The 15,993-nt window shown below is 39.0% G+C and overlaps 1 protein-coding gene across 1 annotated transcript; it reads right to left on the bottom strand.

The window, feature by feature from the left end:
* Positions 1-41: 41 nt before the first annotated feature.
* Positions 42-11,253, bottom strand: GLT8D2 (glycosyltransferase 8 domain containing 2). The gene is made up of 9 exons (XM_054274897.1): positions 11,222-11,253; positions 9,713-9,808; positions 8,351-8,519; positions 6,560-6,677; positions 5,116-5,200; positions 2,304-2,416; positions 1,704-1,870; positions 1,158-1,270; positions 42-615 (listed from the first exon to the last, which is right to left on the bottom strand). Exons 1-9 carry the CDS (start codon positions 11,238-11,240, stop codon positions 443-445), a joined length of 1,053 nt encoding a protein of 350 aa, XP_054130872.1. The 5' UTR covers positions 11,241-11,253; the 3' UTR covers positions 42-442.
* Between the last annotated feature and the right edge of the window lie 4,740 nt (positions 11,254-15,993).

Below are 15,993 nucleotides of genomic sequence, written 5' to 3'. Positions count from 1 at the left end.
TGCCACAAAACAGTCACCCCACAACAGAACACAGTAACATCTGCCCAGGTTTTCAATTCAGGCTGTTTAATGTGGGCTAGATAACTAAACACTTCTTGTACATAACACTGCAGCTATCTCCTGTGTAGATTTTTTCCTATTAGAAGATACTGGAATCTCACTTAGAAAGACCTTAAATTAAAGCACTCTTTCTGACACTGAATTTCACTTCTGTGTTTAATGAAAATACTTCATTGTCAAATACATTTGTTTCCTCACCTTATGGGAAAAATCTGAACCATGTATTGGTCACTCCAGCCTCCCTCAGCTGCCATAAGCACACAAAACTGATGGTCAGTTTTTCATATTTTTAACAAATACTTTGTTTTCTAAAATCATACAACATGTTGCATCTCAAACTATTAAATGCGTCCCATACACTATGTTATGCAGTATTTCAGTATCAGCTGTCAGGACGAGTTAATTTGAACTTCCCTGAGGGGTCAGGAATAAACCAGTTTTCCCAGAGATCAGTGTGGACACTGGGGTAGTCCCAAGGTTTATATCTCCCATTCCAGTGAAGTAATTTAGCTTCTTGAAGAAATTGCTCTGAGTAACGGGCATCAGGACTCCAACCTGCATAGGTAGATTAAAAAAAAAATTTAAATGCAATTTTTGATAATGGAAGACACTGTAGAGTGAGTCAAATTCAGGTGACTTTTTTCAGAAATCTGATAGGTATGCTTTCATGTTAGTTTACAACTAGTTGTATGATACAGCAGCTATTTTCAGCTTGATGCCTCTTATGCGGCATCAGCAAAAACTCTGAGGAAGTTTTCTCTCTCAACACTTTTAACATCTTGGCATAGCTGGGATTAAAAACAAAGTAAAGTCCATTAATTTTACCATACCAGCTAAGCCATTATGTTTTTCCTAGGGTAATTCACCACTCCCTAGATGAAAGGTAACTACATCCTCCAAAATGTTGATAACAAACACTGCCAGGTCTCCCCTTTTCTTCCATTGCACCTGACTTTTTTCAGTCTCACTATATTCAGGTATTTCATATGTTCCTTCCATGTAAGTGGCACATGAGGTAAAGTCACCTAAGGTCTTGCACCGGAATCTCACAGATTCATCTTAGTTCCAACTTGCAAACAGTGAGAAATTCAGCTTACCAAGATGCCTTATGTGCCACATAGGATTAATAGAGGAATATTTTCCATGAAATACAATCAGCATTGGGGAGGTTGCCACACCTCCCCCAAGGGTACTGCTATAGAGGTTTTCCCTGCAAAAGGAAAAATAAAAGAATATGTTCAAAACCTCAAGGAATCTTTAGTACAAAAGGCAGATTAAAAATAAAATCTGGCAAGAAGAAAATACTCCTCCTTCTTTAAGCTAGCCTCAGGAAGGGAAGATCATTCAGCGGCTTCATCCCAGGCTAAGTTGGTCACCCAAAATGAGAACCACATGTTCTCAATGTCCCTCAGGATTAAGTGTGGCTTGTGATTGAACACAAGACTAAAATTCCAAGTGGCCATTTTCTGGTACAGGATTGGTCAGATTTAAACAGATGGAAATGCTGGAACACGAGTTACTTCACTTGACAAGATCTCAAAAGAAAGACTGCTTGGAGTTAAAAAAACCTGTAAGAGCTTTTAAATGTAAAACTGTAAAACAAGTATTAAAAGTACAGTGTGAAGCTAGATTTCTACACATACTCTACATTTCTTCGCATCCACTTTTCCAATTGCTGTGTGATCCACTGATGTTTCCATTCAGTCATGTTACCAACAATTACTCCAGGATTAAAGGAGCAGGTGCTGGGGCTGATGCCAAGATCTCTAATGGCTTGCTTTCTGTAGTCCAGGAATCCCATGTATGTGTTCTAAGAAATAAAAAAGTATGTTCATCCCCTATGAATCTCTGTAAAGATACATTTAAATGCACCTCACTCTCACTGAGAAGGAGATTAAATATGCTCTTCCCAAGATAAGTTTCTAGATGGTAGTTACCTGTTGTTAGTTCTGTATGACAAGGCTGTAAGGCAGGATACTTCCAGATATTAAATTACTTTTTCCACAATATTGTACCATGGAAGTTTGATAAGCCTTTTCTCTCGCTATGTTTGTCTTTTGGTAGCCCACATTAAGTCATGCAGCATCACAATTGTACCAGTACAAAAAGTCCTTAATTACCTGTATTATTACAAAGCTATCTATATCTACATATATAAAACTTTCACTTTGGGGAAAACATAAAATCATCTTACCTTTATGGGCAAACAAATTTGTTATTAGAATTCCAGAATGGCATCTTACCTGCATCCCTACACTTCTAACCATTTCATGTGTAGAAGGCAGGTCACAATCATCTGAAAAAGCTGCTGCATGTCCAGGAGCTAACTTAGTATTGTAGAGTTCCTGGATGTCACCTGATTACAGAAAGGTCACAAGCATGAGACAACACCTACTGCACTGCTGCAGACCTGATAGGACAACATCAGCTCTTATATCTTATAAACACACCAGTCTTAAGGATAGCCCCTACTGAATTTTGTAATATGGTGTCCTAGGGTGACTTTATGATGCTTTTATCCCCAGTCATGTGTTCTGTTCATGCTGGATATTCTATTCTGTGCCTTCAAAACTGGCTCTCAGAGCAAAGGCAGGGAGAAGAAGCACAAGGTTTTTGTTATCAGCCTCACTCACTCCTCCACATTTGGCTGGACTGTTGGTATCTGGGCACAATGGGGCAGAACATCATGCTCCTTTTGCTTTCTAGTTAGTTACTTTAGCTAGCTGAGGCAGTCTGAGCTTTCCCTGGACTGTTTTTCTTTCCCTCTTCTTGGAACCATTTGAACCTGCTCCAGACCAGGACCCAGGGAAACATCAAGAAACTTCACAGCCTGCTGGGACCCACTCTGCAGCCTTTTCCAGTGCTAGAGGGACTGATAACAGAGCAACCACCCACCAGAGAGACTTTCTGAATTTGTCGTCTCTTCAGAGCAGTGAATGAGTTTCGTCATCTGGTATTGTTCATTTTGTGTGCTGGAGAGTGCTTTGCCTGTTAAATAAACAGGTTCTTTCCAGTTTTCTCTGAGGAATCCTTCCCGAACCGGTTGCGGGGAGGGGCCCCCTTTGGAGGTTTTCTCCCAAATTTGCTCTAAACCAGCACATATGGGACCATTTCCAAATTTGCACTTGGATATCTAAGGTCTATCTTTAGATAGGATCATTGGTATTCAATACATTGATATTGTTGTTCAAAATCAGCTACAGCAGAAGCCAACAGGACTGTTAAAAAGCCTGGTTACAAACTTATGCATTCATAGAGCTTCTCTATGGAGAGAGAGGGCAAAGGCAATTTTTCTGAGCCTCTTTAAGTCTCACAAAAGCTCCACTTCAGTGTTTTGCACAGATGAGGTTTTTCCTGTTATGGTGTATTTATCTCCTGGGAAGATACCTGGATTCTCAGCAATGGCTGATTGAGATGTGTCTGTCATTTGACCATCCCTGCTGGCTTCACATCTCACCCAGCTTCTTGGAGAGAAACATTGCAATGCCTGGCACCTCACTCATCACCTGACTGTCACGTACCCAAGATGTGCCAGGATAGTTTCAAAGCAGGTAGGAAGCAGAACACTCCCACAACAATCAAGTGAGCCTGCATCTCAACCCCTTACAGCTTCCAGTTTTACTTTTGCTTTTATCTCTTTTACTTTTTGTACTGCTGGTCTTCTGCCAGGTCAAACAGCTGAATCAGCTGCTTCTGCAGCTGCACAACTGCATTTTACACACATAAAAGGAGCTGTCTAGGGACAGGAAAGGCCACTTGGTCAGCAGCAGCCCACCATGAGGTTTTATGTGAAACTACACCTTTACCCCGCAGCTCCACGATTATCATCAGCTGACACCCCCAGGGAAGGGGAGACCCCTGTGCTGGTGAACACAAGTGCAGGGAGGGGTGACGGGGGAGTGGCAGGCTCAGCTTGAGCTGCTCCTGAAATTAGAGTCTAAAGGAAGACCTGGAACCTTTCAAAGAGTTAAATATTGCTGCTGCCCATTGATGACAGACAGAACAACAAAACAAAAAAAAAAGCAGAGATTGCCACTGGAAGCACCTGTACTGGAGAACTGTGATAGGAAGTCTATGGCAAATTAAAATGAGGCAGAACAGATTAGTTGCCTTTTACAAAGCAGGAAATAGTGACCCCTTTAAGTGCAGGTTGTCTGAAATCTGCCTCTAGGGAGACAAAACTATAAAAAGGTGCAGAAAAGCAGTGGAGAATTATACGTTTGCCATTTGCAAATTCACAGGTCTTAGTGTTCTTACAGCAAAAACTAATAAAGGCCCAAAAATTTATTGTACTTATACTCATACCTTCCAAAGGAAATTTTGCTTAGTTGCCCCCCAGGGTTAAAGCACAACACTCTGGTTAAAAAGTGCTTTAAAGTTACAAGAAAATATGATAAAACAAATATGAAGACAACAGCTCTACAGAGAAAAAAACCCCAACGATTTGGAAACAGAACAGAAAAAACTCACAGGAAATTAATCTTTAAAAAGAGATCAAAAGAGATCACTTAGATGACAAGAAAAAAATAAAATATTTTTTCAGGATTTCAATGCCTTCTAAGTGCTCCCATTTGACTAGGAAGTCTGAAATCTTCGTGATTCTGCAAATTGCTTTATATTCTGAGCTGAAGATGCTCAAAACCATATTTTGAGTGTTTGGAGCTTCCATCCACGTTTTTGACTAAATTTCTCTTGCTCTCAAGAACAGCAATTCTGGATAAGGAATTGGTAGCATTTGTGGGAATTTAAATACCAGAAGGAAATGCATGTCACACACTTAATAGACATTGCAGCTTCTGAGTGAAATCTATGGTATCTTCTAGCAATTAACCAGAATCAATTAAAATGAAACCCGCATACAATTTTGATCAAAATTATTCAAAATATATGCAGGTAAGTTCTTCCTCAAACTTTCATTTAAACAAACAGATCATTTGTAGTTTCCCCAACACTCCTACTAGCTGCCTCAGTTTCTGTCTCATAATTCCAAATGACTGTAAAAGCTGCAATAACTTGGATTTTAATTCTGTTAGAAACTGGTTTTAAACAGCTTACCTTGAACAATGACATCATCATCCAAATATATTACTTTCTCATGCTTCTGGATAAGCAAAGGAAGATAAAATCGAACAAAGTTCAACTATTAAGGAGAAAGAAAAGGTAAAGACTAAATGGTAAAGCTGTTTATCACAGCAGTCTCAGGCGTCTCTTTTAAGTCAGTTGGAATTTCTCTCTCTATTGAGCACTAATCAGTGACCATTTGCTTCTTCCCCCATAGCTTTACTGCTATCTCAAATCTGGTATTATTACTGTTATTGCTGTTATTACTTATCCACTATGGCCCTAACCATGCAACTCAAATATGTTGCTTCCTCACAGAATCCTTTAGGCTACAAGGGGCCTTTTGAGATCCTCTTGTTCAACCCCCTTGAGAGGGCTCAGCTGCAGCAGAGCCCACTCAAGCAGACTGACAAGAACCATGCCCAGTTGGGTTCTGAATATGTCCACAGATGGAGACCCAACAGTCTCTCCGGGCAACCTGAGACTTTTAAACTCATGCTTTAAAAAGCCTTTTCTTTAGCTCAGAGGGAATTTCATGTTATTTGTGCCCATTGTCTCTTGTTGCTCCCCTCAAGTATTTACACACATTGATAAGACCCTCCTGAATCTTGTCTTCTCCAGACTGAAACAACCTCAACTCTTTCAGCCTCCCATATAAAAGATGCCTCAGCCTCTTAATCATCTTTGTAGCCCATGTCACACTCGCCCCAGTAAGCCCATTTCTTTCTTATACTGGTGGACTCAGAACTGGGCATTTTCAGATGCAGCCTCACCAGTGCAGAGCAGAGTGGAAAGAGCACCTTTCTGGACCTGCTGCCAATGTTCTTCCTAGTGCATTTTTACAGCATAAATCACATCAAACATTTAAAAATGTGATAGTACCATCAATCCACTCTAAAGGAATTATTTGACTAGTGACACAGACATGGGATAACTTCTACAACAGCAATGAAGAACAGAGCAGAGGGAAAGGGGACTGAGAATGTAAGAACAACCATAAGAATTCAGATAATTTTACCCAGCCCCTGCCTTCAGAGTGGTCCTAACTGGATGCTCAGTGAAAAATAAAAGTAGAGCAAGCACACAGAACAGTTGCTCCATGTATTCTTCTAGCTTTCAACTATTTTCAGCTCAAGGGATTTTCTGATCTAGGCGTGATCTAAATATGAACTTTGATCCTAACTGAACCCCCTTAACATTTTTACATCCATCAGACCTTTCAGCAAGGAATTCTAGAGATGCAGTACTCATTGCATGAAAAGTGCGCAACATCTCTTGTTTATGCTATCACTCTGACTAACTGGCACATTGGCTCTTGCATTGGAAGAGACATATATGCACACCTCCTCCATGAAATGGAACAGATCTAGGACATTTTTAAGCCCATAATAAGCATTAAAAACCTCAATAATTTATTATGTGGTGTTCATTGACTCACAGGCTGCAGTAGCTCAGGACGTGATGCATCTTGTCTGATTTTTCCTTTTAGTACCATAGGATTGAATTCCACAACCTTAAATTTTATTTCTTTCAGTTTAGAATTTTCAATCCATTTTCTGTGATGGAAAGAAAATAAGTAATAAAAGAAATATCAAGTACATGGCAAGTACTTCTGGCATGAAATTCACAGACACTTAGGAGAATAATAAGAGACCTTAAAATCTCACTTGATCTATTCTGTCCCAAGACAGAATCCCTTATGTCTACAGCTATTGCACATAGTCCTTTGTTAAACTTGTTCTTAAAATACAAAAAATCCCCACAAAACCACAATAAAACAAATACCCCATACCACTCCCCAAACCAGAGACTCCATATATAGCCCAAACAACTAATCTTTCACTAATCTTTCTTTACTGCCAATAAACTATATTCTTCTAAGTTTTTTTGCTATAATTAAAGATTATAATTTCTTGTCCTATCTACAGTGCTTTTAAAGCTGAGGTTAGTCTTCACCCTTTCACAGCTTCATGGTCTTCCAGATGACTTCTACATCACCTCCTAATTATGTATTCTTTATACTAAACTAATTTTCTTTTCATCTTTTTGTCAGATTTTTTATCACCCTGTTTATTTTCTCTCCTGACACAAATTGCAGATGCAAAGGCTACAGAAGTGAAGTAGCCAGAGATGAGAACTGCTAAGAAATGTTTTAGTTTGCATTCACAACTTGGTCCTCTTCAAGACAATGTTTGCAAATTTGAATGTTGAAACAAAATGAACTGAACCTTCATAAAATTACATTCATTGAAATGTCAGGATATAATTTCCTTTCATGAAATGAAGAATTCTCATTTATGAAGGAAAATAAATAACAAATCAAGGAATGAAGTGAAATGAACATACATGAAATATAATGAAGTGGAAAAAGAAGAAAACTATGTAATGAAGTGAAACAAGTGAAAGGGAATAGAATGAAATGAAGTGCATTGAAATGAGATGAAACCTCAAGAAATTATACTCATTGAAATAGAGAATTCATTTCCTTTCATGAAATGAGGAATTTTCATTTCAGGAAGGGAAATAAAATGAGAAAAGATAGACTAAAGCAAAAAGGATAGAAAGGAAAGAAAAATGTATTGCAGTAAAACTGAGAAGAAGAAAATTCTGAAATTAGGTGAAAACAATTAAATTGAATGGAATGAAGTGCTGTGAAATGAACTGAAATTTAATGAGATGAATATTCATTGAAATCCTGAGATTTCATTTCCTGTCATGAAATGAAGAATTCTTATTTCATGATAGGAAATTACATGAAAAATTAAGGAACGGAGTGAAATGGAAAGAAAGACATCACAATACTTTTTGGGCCTCTTTTTAGAACTTTAATACGTCATCAACAGAAATTAGCTTTAAACAGCAAGCTTTTTCTACTCTGAAGATGAAGATTCAGCACCAGAAGAGAGGTAAGTGCAGTGGCACAAAGTGGGATTGTGACAAGCCGGCAGTGTATCCTTACCTCACTACAGATTCTTCTGCAGCCTAACTATCAAAACCTAAGAACAGGCATGGCATGGTCTGGTTATTTCACACCTCTTTGCATGAGTCAGTGCCTTGTGGAGGACAAAGTGGTCCTTTTTTACCACATACATAATCCTGGGGGTTGCTCCCAATACTACTAGATTTCTCTGAAAAGTCCTCTGAAGTCCAAAAGGACTAGTGCCTGCGCTAGGAGGAACAACAACATGGCTCTAACTACAGCCCAAAACAAAGCAAAGCTGATGTGTACCGAATATGTGGGATGGTTGTCTTCAGCCCAATGATGTAGAATAAAACATTGGCCTCTGTGTTGCTGTAGATGCTGCTGATTGCTGCTACAGCTGCACCCATCCTGCCCGCAGCAGCACAGATCACCACTGGGATTTCTTCCTCCATTTCCTCAGTGTTCTCCAAATCCACTACAAGAAACAAACCCATTTTACACCAGATCTGGGTCACAAAGATGAGTAAGTACTACCATAAGCAGTGGAATCATTCTATCACCACTCTATTTTTCCTTACCACATCCTACACACATTCCCATCTCGCAAGGCACATAGCTTGAGCTGTTGCTAATCCAGAACCACTTGCAGGTTGACTGGACTGTTGGAGGCCTCCAAATAGAATAAATAAGAGAGTTCTCAGAATCTTCTACTCAGCAGGGGCACAATTTAGCCTGTCCTTCATGTAGCTTCTTATTCATATGAAATCTGGAGAGGTTTGAATACCTTTGAGACTTCTACTTCTCAGCTATATTTAGTGCAAATTGAACAATAAGTTCCAAAATTATCAAAGGAAGGAGGCAAGTCAAAGAGACAGTGCAATTGCATGAGCTCCACTTCTTTGGCAAGCTGGCTTGAAAGGAAGAGTGCAAAAATTTATATCAGCAGGAAGTTGCTAATGATATAAGGGAAAAAACCCTAGACTATACTGAATCAGGTCACATTCCTGCTAAGGATTTATATCCCTGATTAGCACTGATTAACTTACAGAACTTAAACAGATATAACTGTACTGGCTAAAACATAACAATTACAGTCATAACAACCCCAACAAAAATATATTGAAAATAATTTATTTATATCAGGATAGAGTTTGTTTACCTTGGCAGCAGTAAGCCAGCTCTTCATATAGATACTATATAAATAGTTTACTACATTTAATACTAGTCCAACCTAATTAACCTAGCAGGTTTCTGTCACTATAAAAATTTCAGCTAAAACTTCTGCTGTAAATATGAAGATTTTATGGCCTATCTGAAATGAATAATCAAGCCAAGGAGGCAGGGCATGATCAAAGTTCATTACCACTTGATAACTCCAATCTGTTCAGCTCAAGTAAAGATATACTCCAGCATCCATCTACATCAGTGACATCTGGATAGAAACTTAATCAGAATTACAACTCTTAGTCATCAATATCAATCTCCTATGATTTTATTCACGTAATTCAGAAGCAAAATGCTTTTCGTTACAGACTATGTGAGACTAAGCAACAGTGTGAGTAGTTCATCTACTGCAAGACATTCAGTAAGGTGAAAAGTGCTGTTCACGTTAAGACATGAGGAATACAAAACAGGAACATAAATGAAACTGAAGTGAGAGTCACTTACCTGTTTCATTTCTTAATGCCAAGGGCATTTGGTGAACTTTTCTATACAGAATAGCGCACACAGTTAAGACAAGAAGTAACAATAAGATCTGGTTAACTGAAACAAGAGGGAGAATGTGTTAACAATCACTATAGCAGCTAATTCCCAAGTATCTGACTAAAGAAAAAAAAACCCCAATTTGCAACCAGTACCGGTGATAGAAAAATTTGATAACCTGTATCTGTTGTGTTTTTCTCATGTTATTTGATCAACCTAAAAACTTGAAACATTAGAAACATAACAATAATTCTCCCTTATTAAAATAATCCCCAACAATCTGATTTTCATGGTTAATTTGCTCACTAAATCATAAGAGTCACAATATATTTGGGTTATCCATACTAGAAAATACACATATTTCTGAATTTAACCAGGAGCTCAGAACCGTTTTTTTCCTGGCTAGTCTTTTGTCTGTTTACACTCACTTAATGAGTTAATTCTTTTTATGTAGCCCTTCCATTCTATTATGCTTCCCTTATGAAACTTCAGACACAGGAGAATTTTTATATCTATTTCAATGCTCAGATCCTGAAAGTGTATTTGAGCAAAACCCTAAAAATTCTAAAAAAACAAACCCACCATGCTAGTGAAACCAGGAATGTTCCAAAATATTTGAAAATACTTATTTTGACAGGGTAATTTAAATCAGTAAAATCAAGCAAGGCAAATACCTGCCTTTATATTCTGATTCATAGTTCCTAGAAGACTGTCTTGTACAGGTTTAAATCATTCAACACAAACCAAGCATGTGCAGGTGTTGGGACAGTTCACCAAGCACAATAGGGAAGGAATACCTTGCCCTCATCAAAATGGGTGTTCTTTGTTTCAGACTACTTTGTTACTTTTGTACCATCATAAAATGTATTTAAGGTGTTCAAAAGAGCCAAGGGAACAGAGTTTTGATCTATTTTAATCAAAATGGCCAACTGGCCACAACTAGGCACAAGACTAGATTGAAATTGGTAAACCAAACCTGCACTAATTTTAACCAGCTGAGGAAAAAGCCCACTGACTTCTGAGAAATTTTGGGCACTTAAATAAATGCAAAAGTCCATTTTCAGTCACTGACCCTTACAGCTGATGAGAACCCCAAAATTCTGGGGGCCACATCTCAATATTGAGTATGAACAGCATTAATGTGCAGATCTCTGTAAAATTCAGCTTCAGTGCCCTGGGCAGAATTCACATGAAAACAGCAGCTACTTGCAGTATTGGTGGGAAATTTCACAATCTCCAGTCTCATGAACTAAAGCACTAAGTAATTTTAAATTAATATGAATTATGGTGGTACTTATCTGACACAGTTAACAGGAAAAGACTTATCTGCATACTTAAAGTTAAGCATAATTTAGCAATACCAGAACTATAAATTTGTACGCAACTCTGAAAACAGTTGCATGAGAAATGGGATTTGATATTTCTGTCCTCTTTTAAAAAATACATCTTTCAAATGTTTTTAATCTCTCTTACCTTTCTTTAAAAGAGCCATGTGTCCTGTTAGATGAGAATTGTGATTTATGGTAAACTAAAATAAAAAATAATTAAAAGAAAAAAAAATAAAAGTGAGAAATATCATTGATGCCAGAAGCGTATTCTTGTTAATTATATAAAGGTCTAGGGTTTGGATTATCAAATTTTACTACGGAACTGGTAAAAGTAAAATGGCAATTAATCTCTGTAAATACCTTTTGTTTTTGAACAAACACTAGCTTTATGGGTTTGAAATATTTTTATTAATAATTTAGCAACTAATAGGTTTTGAAAAACATTTTCATAAATCCCATCTGACCATCTACATCAGTAGGTGATTTTTAGTACATTTTAAGATACTGTGCAAAGAAGTATTAAAACATCCACCAATGCAATTTATAAATATATTTATCTCTGATTTCACCTCCAACATAGTAACTATAGCAAATACTAATGTCTTGCTGGAGTATGCATTCCCAAACATATGGGAACCTTATACCAGGGCAGCGTCTTCAAGACCCTCAAAAAATTTCAGAGCAATAGTGCAAATATTTTCTAACAGCTGTATTCTTCCAGTGGGTGTAGTGGACTTGTATTTATGCACATTTTTTGTGATGCTGAACAAAAAGAGGTAGCCTTCCCTAAAACTGTGCTTCTAGTCCAGGCCTGAGAGCAGCCATGTCTGAGAAGACAGAACATAACCCCTAAAGTACAGGATTATGAGAAATACAACATTCGATTGAATTCTGGACCCAAAACTACTGTTTATGAAAGAAAACACAAAGCACATAACTAAAACAACAACAACCAACAGTAAAAAACAGCACCAGAAGTTGGATGGGAGAGAAAAATCCATCTGTGTGATCCAACCTTTACACTACGTAGGGATAGAACAAAAAACAATTTTACCTGCTTCCACACCTACAGATATGGACACATTACCACACAGATTAAGATATAAGATCAGTTCTGTGCACACACAAAAGTGAAGTTTGTTCCAGCTCCTTGACAAATCAGACAGAACAGCAAGAATTCTTGAAATCTGAGTCACAAAGCTGACCACCTCCCAATTGTTAGTGCTCAACTTCAGGCAGAATATTAAATTAGTCTTTACTTTGACCAACAAGTTAAATGACAACAACAGTAACAACAAAAATATATATATGAAATTTAAGATGTGGCATTGTCTACAAACCACTTATATTCAAATTTATTTAAGTCAGCTAATGGCTAAATCGCAGTGAGAAAGGAGTACTCTGGAAGTTCTTCCACATCTGCACTACTTATCTACATTCCAGGAGACCATTCTCTTCATGTGGCATTAATTTACACAGAGGAAATCAAGCTTATCTGTCAGAAAAAAACACAGCTGAGAAAGCCTTTCTCTCATGCATTACACAGAAGTATTACTTTCTTTTACACTTAAAAACTTTACACATTTAGGTAAGCAGAGGGACAACAGAACCGGCTATGCTCTTGGACTAATTTTCTAACCCCACTTTAGCTGATCACAATCTTCCCCTGATTTCCACGGAGCTACCTTTGAATTAGCATTTGTAACAGTAGCCACAAATAATCCTGATGATCACTGCAAGATGAAAGCAGCATAGCCACAGCTTCATGTTATCTCCAGAAACTATTAAATCCACATAAACTGAACCATGTTTTAAACGTTAAAATCCAAAGACAGACTCTCACACAAGTCTGAGTTCCACAACTACAGCATTCCTATGCCCCTGAAACACCAATTGATTACCTACTGATTTTTAAGGAAAGAGAGGTATATTTGTTCCCCTGCAAATATTTACTCATTTACTGTAGACATTATTTCCTGGAACCTGGCAGTCCCTAACTCAGCTGCCAAATCCTATATCAAAACGAGGGGCTGCAGAAGGGAAAGCTCAAAAAACAGTGACATTACTGATCAGATATTTCCTGCCTAATTAGTCTTTTTACCTCTTCAAAGCAGCACAGTATTTGGGACTCTTCTCTCCTGAAGCGCTGTGGAGTTATTTACTTGGATCCCAGATAGCCCACAGCCGTAAGCACTCTTGCCAAAGCGTCCTCGACCACCATCCTCCTTTGAAGTCACCCACACAAGGGCCTTACAGGGCACAGTAACAGTTTTACGATTTGATTCCTTTTTCAAACTCTTCAGAGTTTACTTTGGAGTTGTGCTGGTTTTCTTTCCTTTCTCTGCTGCTGAGGAATAGGGCAGAGTCCAGACGCTGTGCTGGAGGAATGAGAGCACATAAACCACTTCCAGATGTGCAGAATGATGATACAGCCCCAGATCTGACAAACTTGCCTCCAAAATTCAGCTAGCAGATTGCAAAAAATTCCCATAAGACAAAAAGCCTTAAAGGGGTGGGGGAAAGAGAAGGAAACAAACCCTTCCAGAAGTCACTTCCAAAATCTAGCTGCAAGTTATGCTTTTAGTCATTATTTATGGTAAATGTGAACAGGCAACTAGTGTGCCAGATCCAGACTACAGCATGCTGAAGTCTAACAGAAAGCCAAATGTGTTGGTATGTTTTATGAGTTCTATAGTTATTTCAATTGCAAGTTAGTGGTTCGATGTTAATTAAGAAAAATGGTTTGATCCTTGTACCCCCATTTTATCCCCTCATAATGGTTTTTCCCAAGTTGTTTGCCCCTGAATTTTCCTGCCACTTAGTTGGCCCTCAACATGCCTGATCCCTGCTCCTCCCTTCCTTCCCTTGTATGGACCTGTCAACCCAAGTTGTGCTATCCCCTTCCCTTGTCCATTGTTGTAGTGTGTTTTTATACTTTGTGATACTTTGAAGTAGTTCTGTTCTTGTATCCCCATATTTTTCCCAAATGGTTTATTCCAGATTGTACCCCACTCCCTATACCTGTGTAATCCCTCTTCCTTGCAGAGATCATCCCCAAACCCCAACCCTGGCTGTCAATCACTCAGCATCCCATCCCCTCCATCTAGAAGCTTCGGTCCAGGACATCGAGCGATTAGCCAGACACTAGGGGTCAGCCCCCCAAGCCTTGCCCCATTCGCTGTCCTAAATATCTATCCCCCAATATCCATTCCTTAGGGTCACTTATTGGTTAGTAAAATGTTATCTACTTTTGGTTTCCTACTCCCGTTAAATGTAACCTTGGCACATCTCCCGGGGCTCTCGGCAGGAGGCCCCCTAAGGAGCAGGAGCTCCCCAAAGCCCCTGAATAAAACCTTGGATTAACCCCTGCTAAGAGTCGGCCCTTTATCTTCTACCGATGTCTCTAGTGTCTCTTCTGCTGCAAAGGCAACTAGCCTAGGTGCCCTCAGTACCCTCGGGGCACAGGAGAGTGTCTCCCCGCTGTCGGCCGTGTCGGGACTGCCCTTCTGGTGTCTGCCGACTCGAGCCTGGCTGAGGGTTCCCGAGATGCTCCCAGAGGAACAGAGACAGTCCATCAACCTAGATCCACCCTTTTTGTTTCCGAATGTTCAATGTCAATTACCCTGGTTCTAACAGTTGATTTGTCCTAGAGGCTTCTCTCCTCCCCCATGTTAATCCCATTGATCTTGTTAGATCCCATGCTCCTCCCCAACTGTTCTCCCATTGGTTAGGTGATGCTCCCACCCCCTAAAGTAGCCTCCTTTAAAAACCCTAGCCAGACCACTCTTCTCTTGTGACACATTCCTGACCCATCCTCTGAGTAAAGCTTCATTGGCCTGCATACCAGTGTCCTTTCCTTCATCTCTTTACCTTGGGATCCTAGTGGTGTCCTGTTGCAGTGTCACCCATGCTGCTACACCCACTGCCACCTGAAAGGCCTTGGTAGAAGCTCAGGGGCAGCCTCTCTTGTGTGTCCCTCTGGTCACAGGGAGCTTGCTAGCTGGCATTCCAAAGCTCTGTGACTGCAGGACAGCCACAGCCAACTGTTGGCAGAGTTCTTGAGAGTTAAAAGCTAAGGGAAACTTGCAAAAGTCAACTCTAAACGCGCATTTTGACTTGAATAATCTCATTTCCTAATCTTTTAGCATTTAATCCACAGGTTTGATTTAGATTCAAAAGGATCTTGGATCAAGGTAACCAGCACATGGTGATAGCCTGTCTCCTAAACTCTTCTGGAACGCTTTTGAAGTTTTCTTTCTACAGCACTTCTTTTATTTGAATTCTGTCCCTCTCTTCTAGGAATGAACTTTCTAAATGATAAACCACTGTTTTGTAACAAGACTTTCATGACTACTGAAAGGAATAACAACAAACATCTTCAACTCTAAACTATTTTTTGTATTTTTACCATGAGGCAGTGCCAGATTTATGAGTAGTAGTCAATAAAGTTCTTAATAATCTTAACTGTTTTAAATGACAATTACTCCATTTGCAGGAGCCAAAAATGTGGGATTTCAATGATGTGCCTCAAACATGCCCAAACTGTATTATCTGTGTCTGATTTTGCACAGGACTTTATCTTCTGCTTGAGCAAAAATTAAATGAAGAGTTATACATACAGATATATGCTTTGTGCAGATGGCCACAACTATTAGTGTTTTGTTGTGCTATTTAAGTTGTATTAAGCTCATGTTCACCAAAATCCACCCATGTTTTTTTCACCTTCCCTTCCATTTCTATGTGAATCTGAACAGATCTAAGCAGCACGCAGTCATGTGAGCCTGCAGAACTGGGACTGGCTGCTTCACCTGGCAGAACCGTCGGTATTGCTGGCAATGCAGTAAATAACACCTTCACAGAATCACAGAATCAGGTTGGAAAACCATTCTGAAACCATCAAGTCCAAACAACAACCAA

This window comes from Melozone crissalis, unplaced genomic scaffold (assembly GCF_028551555.1).
Source record: "Melozone crissalis strain CALT ecotype California unplaced genomic scaffold, PUWL_Pcris_2 ptg000004l_1, whole genome shotgun sequence".
Classification (NCBI taxonomy): domain Eukaryota; kingdom Metazoa; phylum Chordata; class Aves; order Passeriformes; family Passerellidae; genus Melozone; species Melozone crissalis.
This window is presented reverse-complemented; position numbering and strand designations above follow the sequence as displayed.